At 41.5% G+C, this 16,824-nt stretch overlaps 1 protein-coding gene across 1 annotated transcript in view; it reads right to left on the reverse strand.

Annotated features, from left to right (window-relative positions):
* The window catches only part of mgat5b (alpha-1,6-mannosylglycoprotein 6-beta-N-acetylglucosaminyltransferase B), a gene marked incomplete at both ends in the record, with an annotated part of 59,942 nt that overhangs the window by 14,784 nt on the left and 28,334 nt on the right, over positions 1-16,824 (reverse strand). Inside the window, 3 exons of the mRNA XM_080044497.1 lie at positions 405-538; positions 2,613-2,747; positions 13,590-13,753. Of these exons, the coding sequence (XP_079900623.1) occupies positions 405-538; positions 2,613-2,747; positions 13,590-13,753 (433 nt within the window). The remainder of the gene's footprint in view (positions 1-404; positions 539-2,612; positions 2,748-13,589; positions 13,754-16,824) is intronic.

Consider the following 16,824-nt stretch of genomic DNA (forward strand, 5'->3'; position numbering starts at 1 on the left):
TGTTGTTGTTCATAATAAATGGCTGAATGTTGCACATCTGTCAGCGGAAATGTATTTTCTTTTAAATGGTATTTCTTTACCTTTAATCATTCAGTTATCATGTTTTCTTATCTGCACAGTCGTAATACTATTTTGCATGGTGCACATTAAAGTGGCATTTACATTAACATTAGCTTGGTAATTTTCAAGAAGAATGATAGGCTAAACCTTATTGTTTACTTTTGGGCTTGTTTTCTTGCTTATAGACTTGTCGAAATGAACACTTCCATTTAAAAGTTGTGGAAATGAGTCGCTACGTGCATCGCTAATCATTACTATGGTTTTGATCAGTCACAGACACAGGTTTACACATGCCCACACATACTTGGTGAAGGGGGCTAAAAGAGAAATGAAAGGCCACATACGGAACATGGTCATGTACTGCTGGCCGTGGAGGTTCCAGAAGCCCCAGTTTGTCATGTAGCCGTGGGTTGTGGCGTACTGCTCGTGGTTGTAAGCAGGCTCGGTGCCAAATGTGTCAATCACTCGAATGAGGCACCTGGGACAGAACAATAAGCTGATGTTAGAACAAAGTGGTTCTTCAAATACTGTTGTACAGTCTCTCCTGAATAAGTGGGAAATGGAAAAAGAAATGTGGGGGGGGGGGGGGAAACTCTCGACAGCGATGGGAAAAGCTTAGTCTCTGTCAATTTGAGTCATGAAAGCGCATCTCGGCACCATAACTATCTTGTTGTGAGACTCTTTGGTTTGTAAAGCTGTCAGTGGTGACTGATAACCACGTTCCTCTGCCAGTCCCCCCCCCCCCCCCTCCCCCGCTCACTGAGAACAGTTTACACACAGGCCTCAGGGTGACACGTCTGAGGCTAACATCACAGCATCCATTCTATCCGGGCTTCCTCTTCCTGAAGTTCATTCCTTCGTTCCAATACCAATACTTCCCTGCAATTTAGTATGCTAGAAAAATATTTAGGATGTCCCAATTCTTGTGGTCGGATTAAGCATGCTCAAAAATACCCGGATGCCCTACTACATCCGGTCGAGATTTTTAGTGTTGAAATCAGCATGCTCTGACCCACAATCTACTGTGTGCCGGAAGTGACGTCACATCAACGGAGCCTCCATATAAAAGCAACCATGGATGCGACGGATATATAAGCAAGAGACAAAATCAAGGCGCCATGTTGTGGTGATATAAACAAGTTAAAGTATGTCCCAATTGTGTGCATACTGCATGCTTACTACATAATTTTTATGATCAGCTGTAGTATGTGGAATAGAAAAAAGAGAGTATGCGATTTGGAATGCAGCCCATGACACAATCTGTACAGGCTGCAAAGAATTTGAGCTAAAAACATAGACCAACCACTGTTCTCCCAAACACATTTCAAGGAGATGCCATCTCTATTGCCGTGTGTGAGTCCCTTTGGATGAACCGGGGAACGCTTCAAATTCTCTCTGATAAACATGAAGGCAACACGTCAATAGGGAAAATAGCAAATTCCTTCTAACGGCATCAACATTTAAACATCTTGGAACATGTTTAAATGTCCTTTTAGATCAGACTCAGACAGAAGACTATGGTGGAAAGGGCAGTATTATTTAGCTGCTTGAGAGAAGACAAAGACAAGGACATCAGCAGTTTATCAGTTGTTATTTACACAGGGAAGTCAAAAATCAATTGATGTAATCCAATTTGAAAAGATTTATCTGGGTGGAGAAAGGAAATCAAAGTATTGGTTTGTCACTTTGTGGCAGCCGAGGAGCGCTGGTTTCGGTCAGCTGACCTAGCTTGGCCCAACGCCGACTGGAAACAGTGGAGGCGCTCAACCGCTCCACTGACAAAGGGGCTTGTTTTAGACAATTCAAAATGTAGGAAAATTGGGGATGGATCAGTGTGAAACGTGTGCGCCTGCTGCTGCTCAATTATATTTAATGAATTGTTAAATAAAGAACAGCTGGCGCACAGACGGACACGCTTTAACAGCATCACACTGCTAAAATGGGAAGATTTTGCTCTATTTTAATCTTTTCCTTTTTTCCCCAGATATCTCAGATATTCTCTTAATGCATTGTTTTATTTGTTTGGGGGTGGGGGGGGGAGTACCAAATGCATTCCCACAAAAACAACAGCACTTAGAGACACCCTTAACATTGGATCATAGTTGGTACCTTGAGCAATTACAAATACATGAGTTGCATTTTTATCATAGCACATAGCTATGCCCTTGTGTAGTGTGACCCATTTTAAACATACAATCTACTCCAATGCTCCTCATGTTAATGTATGATGCAGAGTTGTGATGCTGCGAGAAAAAAAAAAAAAGTGACCCAGAGGCCTGTACCAGCTTGATTGATCACTGTGTGTAAAGAAGGCCAAATTGGATGTCAGCAAAGGGAGAATTTAGCTGATGCACAGTGAAGTTACCCACCCGTTACATCAGCCAGGTCAATATAGCCAATAGTGAAGTATTTAATAAGAAAGGCAAATTAGCGTTAACAAAAAAACAAAACACTGCATTTAGAGCTTGGTAAAGAATCAGACATGACACATTTTGACCAGCGAGCGAGCAAGCGAGACAGAGAGCCAGAGACAGACAGAGATGAAGACTGACTTGTGTTGCGTCCTCAGTGATAGACCCATGTGCTGCTTCATCTGCTGCAGGCCGTGGTAGTCGGTGTAGATGATGTCAAAGGGCAGAGGTCCCGTCAGAGGGCAGCTTCCTCTTCCCGATGGGACACCCAGAAACCTGTTGGCAAAAGGGCAAAGTGTGTTGAGTTAGCATCAAACTGAGTCATACAGTGTGCATGATGGCATCCCAAATTCATTGTAAGCCTTTTGAGGAGATCAGGCACAAAAACCTAAAAAAAGGTATATAGAGTCAGCGAATCAGTGAATATCTCCTCTTGATCCGCTACCTGCCCATAAGTTGTATGCGCTATACATACCCTTTTGTGTACATACCAGTGTACAGAGCCTTAACACAGAACATTTTCAGCATGCAAACGGTACAGGATCAGGAGGGAATATTCACTGATTTTGACAAAATAATTTAGACAACAAGCGTTGACTTCGCTTTTGTGAATACAAATATTTGAATAACCATCTCACAAAATATGATTCATGTGTGTAATGTTATGGGTTCCTGAACAGCATCTCAGGTATGCGCGTGTACTGTTCACCTGAAAGCTTGGTAGACAGACCTTCAGTCCAATAGAATTAAAACGGCATGTGATATGATGAGTCTACAAACTTTTTAACACATTATGACAGTGACGCAGCAGTTCTGAAGTGTTACGTTGTACTAAAGAAAATATCATTTAAAGGCCACAAATGTACAGTATAGGGGTCCAGCAGAACCAAGCTTCAATACAAATCCCAGAAATATGGGGGGGGGGGGGGGGGATATGAGTAGAGACTGTTGCCAGAGTCATGAGCCGTGACCCTTGTACTTGCAGGGTTGCAGTCAACTAAAAGTCTCAGCTTTTTTTCCATTGTTGCTGCACTATTGTTGCCTCTGATCGGACAGATGGGCTTTCCGAGAGGAATCCTCTCACTGCAGCACTAATTCATATGTGTGACCATCATTGTCGTCACTGAGATAACAGATCTTTCACTGTAACTTTAAAAAACTAAAAGTCTACCGAAACGCTTTCTTTCAGTAGTACTTTATAGTACATGCCTGCCTACATTTCATAGCTGTCCTGTGCAATAATTCCCATTTCTCTGAAGATGTGTGTAAGCATGTGTAACTGGTTGCATTTATGGGTTGAGTAATGTTGGGAGAGAGACAGGGAGTGCAGACAGGGAGAAAGTAGAGAGCCCAATTGCACTGTGAAGCACATCAGTTCTTTCTTTGCGTAAGCGACCGCAGAGCCATTCAACAGAACAATACAGACACATCTCGCAATGGGTAGTCGAACAATTTGTCTGCACATCTTGCTTCGTCTCAACCAGGAAACACACACATTATCTGAGACAGGCAGCATGTTCGCTTTAACCACACATCTTTGGCAGACACAGACGGATGGATGCTTCCAAGCTTTATTTCTGCTGAATCTATCTCCGTCATGTTATCCATCCAGGCAATGGAGAAATGATGGCTTGAAGAGTGACACGATTTCCCTTTGCATTTGCTTTTCTCTTTTCAGGGTTTTTTGCTTGTAGCAGAGGTGCTACAAGCATGGATCAAATAAAATGTCCGCCTGTCTCTCAGTTGGTAAACATTACCATACTACACCTGCTTAACATCAACATAGTAGCATTATCATAGTGATATTTGTAATTATGTCAGGTAGAGCCAGAATGAATAGGTAAATTTAAATAAAGTGAGAGAGGAAATGTGGCTATGTCCACATATCACTCCATTGCTCACTTTTGTGTCTCTAAAAGGTAAAGCCCTGCATTGAGGGAATTAGTATACGGTGTAAATGCCATGGACACTACTTATTTTGTTCCATTGTGTAATGTCACCTATAGATTACAACAAGGCTGTTGTTTGTATTAATCCAGATAGTGTTTTTCTTGTATCGTTTTCCATAAACAATTATTCTTTATATATTGTAATGAGATTTCAAGGCAGTGTTACATTGAGAGAATAATTTGCCCCTTGTTTCTTTGTTCGGCGTAACCAAAGCCAAGCCTGGCTCAATCAGTTTTAATAAAGAATCATCAGACTGAAAAAATAAGACATTAGTAAATCCAGACAAGCGCAGTTCCAGAAGAACCGTATGATACCAGAAACAGCAAAGACAGTAGAAAAGGTGTTGTCTGCTTTGACAAAAGCACAGTGCAGCTTCAGAGTAAAATACCTTCCGTTGGGATCAAGGTAGAGCTTTGTGATTCTGATTTCATTACAAGATAAATAGTTTCAAACTTCAGCTGTTCTTAGAATCAAAACAGTCTTAGTATGTCCAGATGTGTAACATACTCTTGTCTATTCGTATACTAAATACAGTTTGCTGTATATCAGTATAATGTGACGTTCAGGACATTATATTCAGCACAGAGGGGCCAATGACACATCTATTGGCAACTTAAAACCATCCAATCTACCAGTCATTTTAAGATGTTAGGTTTTTCTATGGCTTTGACAGAAAATGTAATTAAGACGTGGTGAATGTAACCTGAGTTTTCAGTTCAATTCCCACCTTCATTTACTGCTTACTCGTGCATTTTGAAAGCGATAACATTAACGGAGCAATTACCCATAATAGGATATGGACTGGATATTAAATATCTATGAATTACAAAATTAAATGTTTCAGTGAAAAAAGGTAGTTTGGGTTAAACAAGAGCACTGCCTTGAAGGTTCCCTTTCAATATGAAGGACGGCATCATACATTTAAAAGAACAGTGACAACAAAAGAATCTCTGTATAACTTGGTGGAGAAAATACTTTCTTCTCTCTGCCATAATTGGTTGGAAAATATGAGAGCTTTTTGTTTTGTTTTTTTAATTGCAGCTGTAGTCACTGACCCATAACCTTACACTCTCAGCCTCTCTGCTTATACCTGGTTAAGAAACACCTCGAGCACAACAACACAACCATCCACGCACGCACGCACGCACGCACGCACGCACACACACACGCACACACACACGCGCACACGCGCACACGCGCACACGCGCAACAAAAGCCAATCGATCTGTCTTTGGACAGTGAACGCTTTTAGTGAGCAGCACTGCAAACACACACGGCGGTTTGGGATAATGAGCGTGTCCGCCCACGGTGCTGCGATCACTGAAAAGCTAAACACACCCATTCACTGCTCACACAAATAAGGGCGCTGTTCACCTTGGCTGCATTTCAGTGAGAGTCAGTGATTCTAGAGAAAGCGTGTTATCAAAATATTTTTTACATACTACATACAAGGTTTACATTTATTTTTTTCACAGCACATAGTACTGACCGGTAGTGGATTTTGAGGAGGAATTCCCTGATTTTTTTGACAAAGTGATTCTCCAGCATTCTCCAGAATCGCTGATCTCAACTTCAAATACTGGCAAGCAATACTTTAAAAGACATTAAACGGGATTTATACATATTACGAAATAGTTTTAAAGTAGAGAAGAACATAAAGGCAGTAAGATAAAAAAAATTAAAAAACTCACCTAGAAATATTAGAATTCACCCTATTTTATGGACATGCCATATTTTACACCATACATTTTCCCTACAATCTATCCAAGATTTATTGAGATGTTTCTGTCTGAACCAACTGACCAGTATTGCACACCACCAGCAAGGCTAAACAGTACATTTCATATTAGAACAGCTCTCATGAGGGGTGTATGTGTGCGTTGAAGTTATGGCCCTTATTGGACCACACAGTTTAATGCTGACGTGCATGAATGTGAGAGCAGATGTATATACGGGGACTGAGTGCAGGATGTGTACGTGACTGCGCTCCTCACAGACCCTCTGAGGCTCATGCTGTTCGGCGGCCTAATTAGATATATGCAAATGTAGGCAAACTTTAAAAGAAAGAGTAAAAGGATTAAAGTGCATTAAAGAGCGTGCAGTGTGCAAATAGAAGTAGACACATACAGTACGGTAACACGCAAGCGCACACACACACACACACACACACACACACACACACACACACACACACACACACACACACACACACACACACACACACACACACACACACACACACACACACACACACACACACACACACACACACACACACACACACACACACACACACACACACACACACACACACACACACACACACACACACACAGGATAAGGCTGTCATTATTGTATCTTTTCATCAATAAGTGAAGCCAATGCCTGATTTAGCTCACTTGATTTTCAATTCCATTGTCATCAATAAATGTCTAGAAAACACGGAGAATAATCATACTCCTGTGAAATGGTGACAGCAAATTTAGTTTAGTTTACTCCTCTCTGCAGCAGAAACAGGCATCCATGTCCATGCTACGACACACAGAGCTACTCAGATATTCAAAGTGCAGTTGTTCCACAATCTATCACAAAAGGCCATAGTCAGAATGTGTCACTTTGTACAACTTTGTGTTTCGAAATGTATTTTTAAAAGCTTTTTTAGATGACACTGGAGTTGGCACAGAGGCATACGCTACATCAGGCTCTGTCTACACAGACAAGATGAATTCATCTTTTATTCAATGAAAAGATTAAAATCAGGTCAGCCTTATCGTCTTCGACACACTTGTGCAAACACATTATGAAAGTGAGCCCTGCAGAAGAAAAAAAAATCATCTGTGCCTTAATGACCTGCATCAAGAAATAAGTTGCAGTCTGCATATAAAGATAGACTGCTAATGGACAACTGAAGGTGCAAAACTTGTGTTTATTTTCAATAACCACCATTGGTTGCTATTGTTGTACTTTCACAGCCTGTGGCACCATGGCATCTCACCAGTTTGGGGAGAGGGTGAGATAAAGCCAGAGATAAAAAAAAGAAAGAAAACGAGTGTAGAGACTCAGTAGTCACACTGCACTACCTTTTTCTTAAAGGAAAGGCGTATATGTCCAGTGGTGAGGGGAATGGGCTGAGGTAGATTTCCAGGCATATATGGGGTGGGGGGGGGGGGGCTGGGTTCATAGAGTTTACAGAGGGCACGCAGCATGAGGGGAATGACATGGGCAGGGAGGAGAGATGAGCTGCCACTGTTGTAAAGCAGAGGGAGCAGGGTCTGGCATAGTAATGGACCACTTGAGACTGCAGGGTAGCAGGAGGAGACAAAAACCTCAGATGTTGGCACAGTAACGATCAGATACAGCCCATGCGTGCCCCTTTGATGTGCAGAATTCACCTCAAATTCCACGTTGAGATAGCAGGGGAAAATGATCCCCTTTCACAAAAGGCAAAACACTCCTACTACTTTTTGTTGAACAGCTGTTTTAAATGCATAAGGAGTAACCAGGGCTAATTATGTTCAGCTTTTATTAATAAAAAAAAAAAAATCAAATCTGGTCAAAACTGTAGTTCTGGTACTGGTTTGTGGGAATGTTCAGCATACAAACCTTCTAAGAACCAAACTGCGATGGAATACATCACATTTTATAATAGTGTTGCTACTGGCTTTACTTTGCGAGCATACTACATGGCATCCAAGCACGACTGGTGCAGCGTATTTATTCAGCTCGTCATGGGGATTATGTTTCCATTATGTCTCATGAAGCCGTTTTTATTTTTTAAATGGCAGTCACAAAATTTGAGTTGGTGTGTTTGGCCACGGTAACCCTTGGTTCTGGACCAGCAAAGAGTCAGTGCAGCTCTGGGACCAGTTTTCTGTTCTTTGCTCATTTTACTAAACTGTGGTAAACACAGTCCTGATGCTGCAGAAGATATGACACTTTTGGGTTTGTGAGGAAATCAAATTTGAGTGAAAATCGCAAAAGAAAATGGCTCTCAGGATCAAAATTAAGGGATAGCACAATGCAAAACAAACGCACTACAATGTTAGTGAATGTCAACAAACAGCTCTAGTAAACAAAAGGAATACAAACAGCAAAGGACCCTAAACGTGCCCGTAGCATTAGCCTCAGTTTCAATACACACCTTATTTTTAACTATGTTGCCGTTTTGCTTTTCATCTTAAAAAGCATAGGAATATGGCACATCAATCAGAAGGCTGCAGGGTGAGACACTGCATTAGCACAGCCTGAGACTGGCAGTGTAATAAGGCTCTTTGTTGGAGCTTTCAAGTGTATTATTTGCACTGTTCACAATGTCCTTTCCCTGCACGTGCCTGTCATAACTCCCATGGCTGTACGTTTGTAGGGACAGAGAGGTTGAAATGACCTGGTGACTGTGTCAATGTGCTCTGTCAAGTGCTCCACGGAGGCCCCGCAACACATGATTGGTATAGAACGGCCATCGGCAAAGTGTCTGCGCATGGCAGCACTGACTTCCTGCATGTCAAACCAGAGACTAGAGAAAGAGTGAGAGCCTGAGGGACGGTACTATGTTACAAACTGTGAGATTATATCAGAGACATGCAAAGAGACTGTGAATGGAGTGTAGAATGTATTGGCATTTTTCATAGCAGACTTGGTAGAAATGGAATATAATATTCAAAAGTGTGTTATAATTAGTGTACGATTGATTGGGAATAAAAGTTGTGTTTCTTTAATTTCCTTAGAATGAGCCTTTTGTATCTTCATAGGAGCAGGGTGCCATGTTGCACTGTCATGTTTCAACAGTAGCACAGAATGGATAAAAGGGCTACACGCGTTTTTATATATAGTGGGTGTCCTGAGGAAATGCACCTTTTGAAAGTTCTATAGAACAAATAAATACCTAAATACATCTTCACCTCATCACTTGATATTGTGGAATGACTAGAGGCAGTGGTAGATGATGCCATCTTTAGTAACTAGCTTCTTGTCCTTGAAAGAGCCTATGTGCCTAATAGTTTGAAAGGGAGGGGTTACCAAGGGGAGCGTTATAGTCTAGAACTTTCACCACTAGATGTCAAGAAATATTCTGATATTACACACAGCAAAATCTACTACCACATCCCTCTCACACTGCTGACAGAGCGTTACCCCTCTTTATCATCTGCTCCTCAGGTGTTGAGACGCCATGCACTGTTGTTGACTAATTCCCCGTGCCATGCTGGGCGGAGATCAGGGGAGATCCCCGAGCGCAAGTGACAGCTGTCTTTGGCGCTCTGCTAAGTGCCTAGGGCGCTCCCAGCCTCGGTGCAAACAAGTGCCTGTGTGACTGTCATGAGATGGTGTCACAACAGATTCAGTCTTCAACTCAGTTACAGTGAACCCAGATAGAAGGCGCGCCAGAGACTGCTTATTTTTTTCGATTATTTATGTCTTTCCCTAAACATGGATCTGCCTTTTACCCTTCATGACTGAGCGTCCTGTCGACAAGGATCAGGTCTGAAATACATATTTCAATGTCTGCTCTGCCTTTTTATTAACACCATATCTAGACAACCATTGTTCAACCATTTGCATGATCAAGATTATGTAGAAAACCTACAATTCTGAAGCTCTTGTCCACTCTTTGTGCAATGGATCAGTTCCTTGTGCCGTGACGCGTGATGCCTCATATGTAGAGGTTGTAAAATGTAAATAGCTTTTTGTGTATAGGATGTACAGCCATCCTTTTCCCCCCTTTTCCTTTTCCCGTATTTTAAATGTGTGCACTATTTTTGCAATAATTATCTAAATTAGTTCAACATTTGTTTTTTCTTTGTTTATGGTTTATGCCATTATAACTTTGTTATACTAACTATACAGGCTCGCAAAGTAAAAACAGTAGCAACACTATTATAAAATGTGATTATATATTGTATATGTGTATTCCATCGCAGTTTGGTTCTTAGCAGGTTTGTATGCTGAACATTCCCACAAACCAGTACTAGAAGATACATTTAGGAGCTATTCTTACTTCTAGCCATGGTTGTGCTTAGAGATGCAAGACTTGCAAAGTATGTAAGAAATTAAGCCCATAGTGAGAAAAAATGCAAAAAATAAAATGCAGACAGAGTTGACAGGGTTAAAAGATGCGAACCAATTAAGGAGTTGTGGTGTAGTGAATTTCACAGCCTGTGATCATAGATTAACAAGAGCCTCCAGCCATGCTAGAGGCTTTGTGAGGCTGTACTAAGGCACAGCGGCGCATTGAGCTGCATGCCAATGTCAGCATGCAGACATGCTGATGCTGGGCAGGAGGAATGTTTAGCATGTTCACCATGTTTAGCACACCAACATTTGCCAATTTGCAGCTAGCACAGTGTCAGAGAGATGTATATAGGTTCCAAATGTAATGGCAATACATCCAGAAGTTGAGATATTTAAAAAAGAAACACAGATGTGAACGGCAAAATAGGTCAAATCTAAATCATTATATACATTGTATGGAAACCTTAAGTGTCTGCACAACATGTTGTGCCATTCCTGGTAGTCTGGTAATCTGGTAGGCATTTCAATGTGCTGCTGTTGGCATTAAAAGAAACATCAATGGACGACCAAAGTCAGCAAGCTTCATCCTCTAGGGACCATGATTGTGGTGAAAAGAACGTATGGCTATTCATGCAAAAGTTGACATGTTTCAGTGCGGACCAAACAACCAGCAACATCTAAAATAAGACCAAATATAAGACCAAAATCCAGAGCTGCTGCTGCCACAATGAAAAACTACACCCATGTTACTGTAACATCTGTTTCATCTGCTGTGTTTCAATGTGCCTGTTATTTGTAAAACACTTGATACACCTTGTTTGAGCAATACATAAACAGCACCTACATTTATTTAAATGTTCCATCTTGGTTAAAGTTGAGGGACGAATACTTGCAATTGTATAATGATCACAACTACAACACGCCCAGGCATGTGTTATCAGTGCAACTCTTAAGAATATTTTGCAGTGTGGCGAGAGAGACAAAAATAACAGGGATGTCTTTGTTCAGCGACAGGGCCTCGAGAGGAAGAATAACCTGGACAACTTGCTGTAAAGAGAAAAAGACTGAAGTCTGGAGGAGGCATGTGTGAGCATACCTGACTGGTGAAAGCGCCGGGACAGCAGAGTGAAGGCACCAGCCAAAGCGACTTCTCAACACAGCCACCAGAGAGCGTAAATGTTGCCAATTAAGAGGCAATCATAATGACGCAAATGCAACAGCTTGACTCTAAAGCTCCCGGTGAGACTAATGGGTCCATCGCAGGAAGAGGCTAAACATATCAACAATCCGGTCCACATAAGGAAACACAGCAGGGCCAATCAAGTGGTATTATCTGGGGTCCTTTCAAAAAAGCCCCAGTGTGAATGTCAAGATTAAGAAATGTTAACAGACACAAGCCTGTGGGCAATCTGTAGGAGCCACACACAAGACACATACAAAGCTTTCAATTTAACAGCGTGTGGGAGGTTTAGAGTGGGAGAGAAATATTCCCCTTTTTTGTTGGTCATTAACAGTCATAGAAAAGGGAATTTATGAACATGTTATGTTTGGCATTGGTCATCAAATGGCCAATTCAAAACAGCCATGAAAAAGACAGTAATATGTACACTCGGCTGTGTATATTGGAGCTGCAGGCAAAGACGGGATGCGGTCGGAACCACTTGTCCTCAATTTCAGTCTCCCGTTGTATTTTTTCTCTGAGCCTGAACAATTACTAAACGGAGAACAACATCAGCCCTAAGGGAACACAGGTGCACATATATAAATCTACAGATACTGAAAATATATTTACTGTGTCTCTCCATTCAAGCACAAACACGTGGAACATATTCAGCTGTCTAAAAGATTTCTAACGGTGTTCCCAATGGAGACGGACTCCCAGCGATTCAATACACCGTGACACCAATTACCGGGCTAAATAATAGCGGGGCCAGTCCAAGCATTCCCATAATGCGGCAGCCTCCCCACCTCACCGATCTCCCCTAGTTCTGCTCTTATCAAAAGCAGCTTTTCTTCACAGCCTGAAAACTAAGATCAAAGGGGGCAGCGCTGCTAACCCATCAATGCCCTCACATATTCCACGTCGGCAATGGATGCAGAGCTCAAAACAGCAATTGCACGTCGTCATCATCATGGCACATCAGTTTGTCTAATGCTACGGCCCCACACCAGCCCCGGTGGCAGAAAAGAAAATATCGACAGCAAATCTAATATTGACTTGTACACGGTAATTTTCCTGACCAGCCAGCTTGAAGCATAGAGAAGATCACAGTGCAAAGGAAAGAGAACTCTTCTGCCGGCGAGACAATAATCTTATAGTTTTTTTACAGATTTAACCATCTCGCCCGTCTGACTGGAAGGCACGCTCTGTGTTTCAATGTGTACATGATAACGTGTGTGTGTGTGTGTGTGTGTGTGTGTGTGTCCACTTATTATAGTGATAACAAGCACAGAGCCCGTTATCACTCTAGAGTTAGTGAGCTGTGGCAGGAGGTGCACAAACTGTGGAGATTCTGTCAAGCCCTCAGGCTGATACGGCACTCAGCAGCAAGGACAGATAGCTTATATCTGTGTGTGTGGGCAAAGGTGATCGAAAACAGTGTGTGGGCAACTGGCGCTGCCAATGGACTGCTCATCACTCGTGGGAGCATGCGGAATGGACAACAACAAAGAATTTTCAGTCAACAAATTTGCTGGAAAAGAACGGTTAAAAGGTTTGCAGACCCAAAGAAATCTCCCATTAGAGTCAGTTATTTTGGAGAACGCTTGTTGGCAAAATCACTTTTTTCAAATCAGTGAATCATGATCGGCTACCAGTTCATACTTTGTGTGCGTTTAAAAGAAATGCAGTGTTAATACACAACATAGGCTCTGTAAACGGGTATGTTGCTAGCTATGGTGGGCCCCAATTGGTTAAAATACCCTTTGACACAACCTAGACTGTGTATTAACACCAGATAATTATTTCAGCGCACACACAGTACACAGACAGGTAGCAGAATCGCTGACTCCACCTTTAAATGTGGGTGGAAGCAACGACATCACCACAAAAAAGCTGAGAAATTACACAATGACGTATGCAGCAGCTCTGCCCACAGCTTGAAAAATAAAAACAACAGGATAACATTGAGTGCAATGAGTGAGTCACCTTCCTGAACTTACCCGTGCAGCCCTTTGAGAGACATGGTGATCTGGAGGTTGTGTCCCAGCACATGGAGGGTCGTGAGGATGTCAGCCCACTGCACCATCTCACCCAGAGGCCCCCCCTTCAGCACCTTGCCACTAAAGACGTCGTTGTCTGTCAGAAAGCCCACGTGAACTAGAATCTGAACGCAGATAAGGAAAAATAAAAAAAAAAGAGTACAAGAGTCAAGGCAGGGGAAGAGCAATTCTGTGATAGTGATTCTGGAGAATGCTTGTTGTCAATATCATTTTGTGTGCTCAACAACAATGAAAAATCCAGTGTTAATACACAGCCTAGGCCTTCAGCCTGCTAGCTAAAGTGGACCCCTTTGTTTACATACCATTTGTTTACACATCCATTTACAGAGTCTAGGCTGTGTATAACAACACCATGTTTTTTTCTCTCCATCGCATACACAGTAGAAGATTGTGAGTGGATATTCACAGATTTTGACCAAAAGTTATTTTTGACAACAATGGCTCCCCAGAATCGCTGACTCAACCTTTAATCCCTGTCTGGTGAATAATTTCGATTTAATTTTGTGAGAGCAATTTTCACCAAGGCTTCAAAAGGGACCCATACGTGAATACATTTGGATATTTTGACACGGCTCGTAACATTTTTCAAACGTAATCGAGCACATTCGCACTAGAGCAACTCCACGTTTGCACAATATACTGTGTGGGGAGTTGAAATGAAAATTGACCTGCTGAGGGGCTAATTGATATGCAGATTGATACACAAGCGCTATAATTGCTGATGGGGAAGAAAGGATGGAAAGGCATTTTTGAGGCTATGAAATATGTAATGAAATTAGTCTTTTCAGCAGATGGCAGCATTAGTTTTTTTTCTAAATTACTTTGTCTTGGGAAAAAAAAATCAACTGGACCACACGTTTATTATTTCTGCCCAGGGCTGTGAAAGATGCCATCTCTCCAACTCTTACAGTGGAGAGATCTTTTGGACGGATAAAACTGACAAGAATCAATTTACATTTGCATATTCATGGCCTCGGAATACATTTCTAAATAACATTGATGAGATTAATAGACCGTACAGAAGCAGATAAATGTTTCATTTCATATCGACAGGGTCTAGTTTAAAAAGATGTGTTGAGATGGAAAGCCTAAGTAGCTGTTTCTCACTTCTGAGACCAATCGATTCAAAAGTGCATCTCCCACACTGTTGACACAATGGATGTCCCCCACTATGTGTGTGAGCCAGAAAGCAGTTTAGTCTGCAGCACTATCCATCCATTACCCCGCATGGCAGATGTTAAACTCACCGCCCCAACGACAATGCCATATTGTGTGGAGGAGGGGGAAGGCTTAATTCACGGAGTAAAGTTTTGAATTTGGACTTTTGTTGTGCACACACTTTGACAGGTTTAAAGAGCAAAGTAAAGAAGTGTTGAAATTGTTGAAACAGTATCTTAAAACAAGTAGAGGAAAGGGAAAGGCTCAAATGAAATGTTTGTATAGTCAAATTATTCTTGGAATGAATAAAAAAAGGAAGTTTTGTTCTCTGGAATAGCCTGTCCCTATTTGTGTGTGATGGACAGCAGTTGGCAGGCCGCGTATCCGAGTCACAAAAGGTGACATTACTGCTTCATGCAAATATGACAAAGGACATGTGATTTACAGGGAAAAACAAACAAACATAAAATTTAATTTGGACTGAGGTGGAGGTGCATGCAGCATATTGCCCTCATAATGACATCCTAGACACAATTCATGTTCAAACAGATTGAATATGTCCATCACAATTCTTATGATTCATAACTTAAACATCACATAGATACCAACTAGCAAAACAAGAGAAAGTCAAGATGTTCTATGAAACATCTGTATTCTGTACAATGATGCTAATTTCCATTTTCAAAGCAAGACTTAGTGTTTGAGCGACGGAAGCCGAGCCTGCAGGGTCTATTTAATGGACCGCAAGCATTGCTGTCAAACACACCAATACAATAAACAAAGCCCTTTCCCCAGTGGGGAAGAAGCAAGCAGGTGTAGGAGTGTAATGCTATTTACAGAACGCGCTCAGATTTATCTTGCTGAAAAAAACTGGCCGATGAAAGAAAAACTGTTTAATCCACAGGGCAAAACGCCAGGTAACTGTCAGCTCGTTTACGTAAGGCAAAACACTACAAATGAATTGATTCAATTCCTATGGTTTCATGAGACCATGAGTCGCTTTTGAAGTGTCAAGCGTCTTTTCAGCCACAGAGGGAGATCTGGAACACTGTCCACATCTTCTGAAAAAATGTAAACGGTTAAATGGTGTAGTGAAACTGAGTTCTACAATACAACTCTCAGCCACTCCACTATGTGAAGAAAAAAAACATACATATAGTAGCTCTGTGATATTTTGATTCAATACTTCATATGGACATCATCATACATACAAACAACATACATTTTTCTTTTTACCAATGATTAACACCAGCAATTTGGAATTATACTATACTATAGTGAAGAAGATACCAACACTAAAACCACCATAGACTCATAATCTCTGGGGTTCTGAAACAAAGGGAATCCACTGATTGCTTGCATTACCGACTGTGCCGACCACAACACAAGGGGATGGAAGTGTGACAGGAACACCGAGTTGGCATAATGGAGGATAAAGGATGTTCCGCAAGATAGTTAGTTATGGCGTATTTTAAAAGGTTTAACATATACGTTAGGAGGGATCTAATGTAGTTCCATCAGACTATTGTTCCAGCAGGGAACGCTCCTTGGCACGTTTGGTTAATGACCCTGTTAATGTCTGCGGCACAACTGCACTAAAGCCAATCAATGCATGCCTAGGGGTATACCTCCATCATTATCTGCTTATTGCTCTTAATTGACATGTGTAGCCAAAGTCAAATGGGTAGCACTTGACACTAAGTCTACATTAGCTAAGCGTAACAGTTAGTTCATGCTTCGTTAATGTTTATTAAGCATTAACTAAGCATAAATTAATAGTTAATGTACCATTGATGAAGTGTTACCGGGTCTGATAAAATGTCACAGCTGTTCTGTTGAGATGGCAGCCTCACATGGGGGGCATCTAACAATTATCCAAACAATTATGTGCCTAAAGTTTTCCCTTTGATTCCCCTAACAGATGGATTTACATCACATCTGAGGAATTTGTTTTCCAGAGTTTGAGAAAAACACAAACAAAAAAGGAAAAAATGTGTTGAAACTGAGAAAAGTATTT

This window comes from Ammodytes marinus, assembly GCF_949987685.1.
Source record: "Ammodytes marinus genome assembly, chromosome: 16".
Taxonomy (NCBI): Eukaryota; Metazoa; Chordata; class Actinopteri; order Uranoscopiformes; family Ammodytidae; genus Ammodytes; species Ammodytes marinus.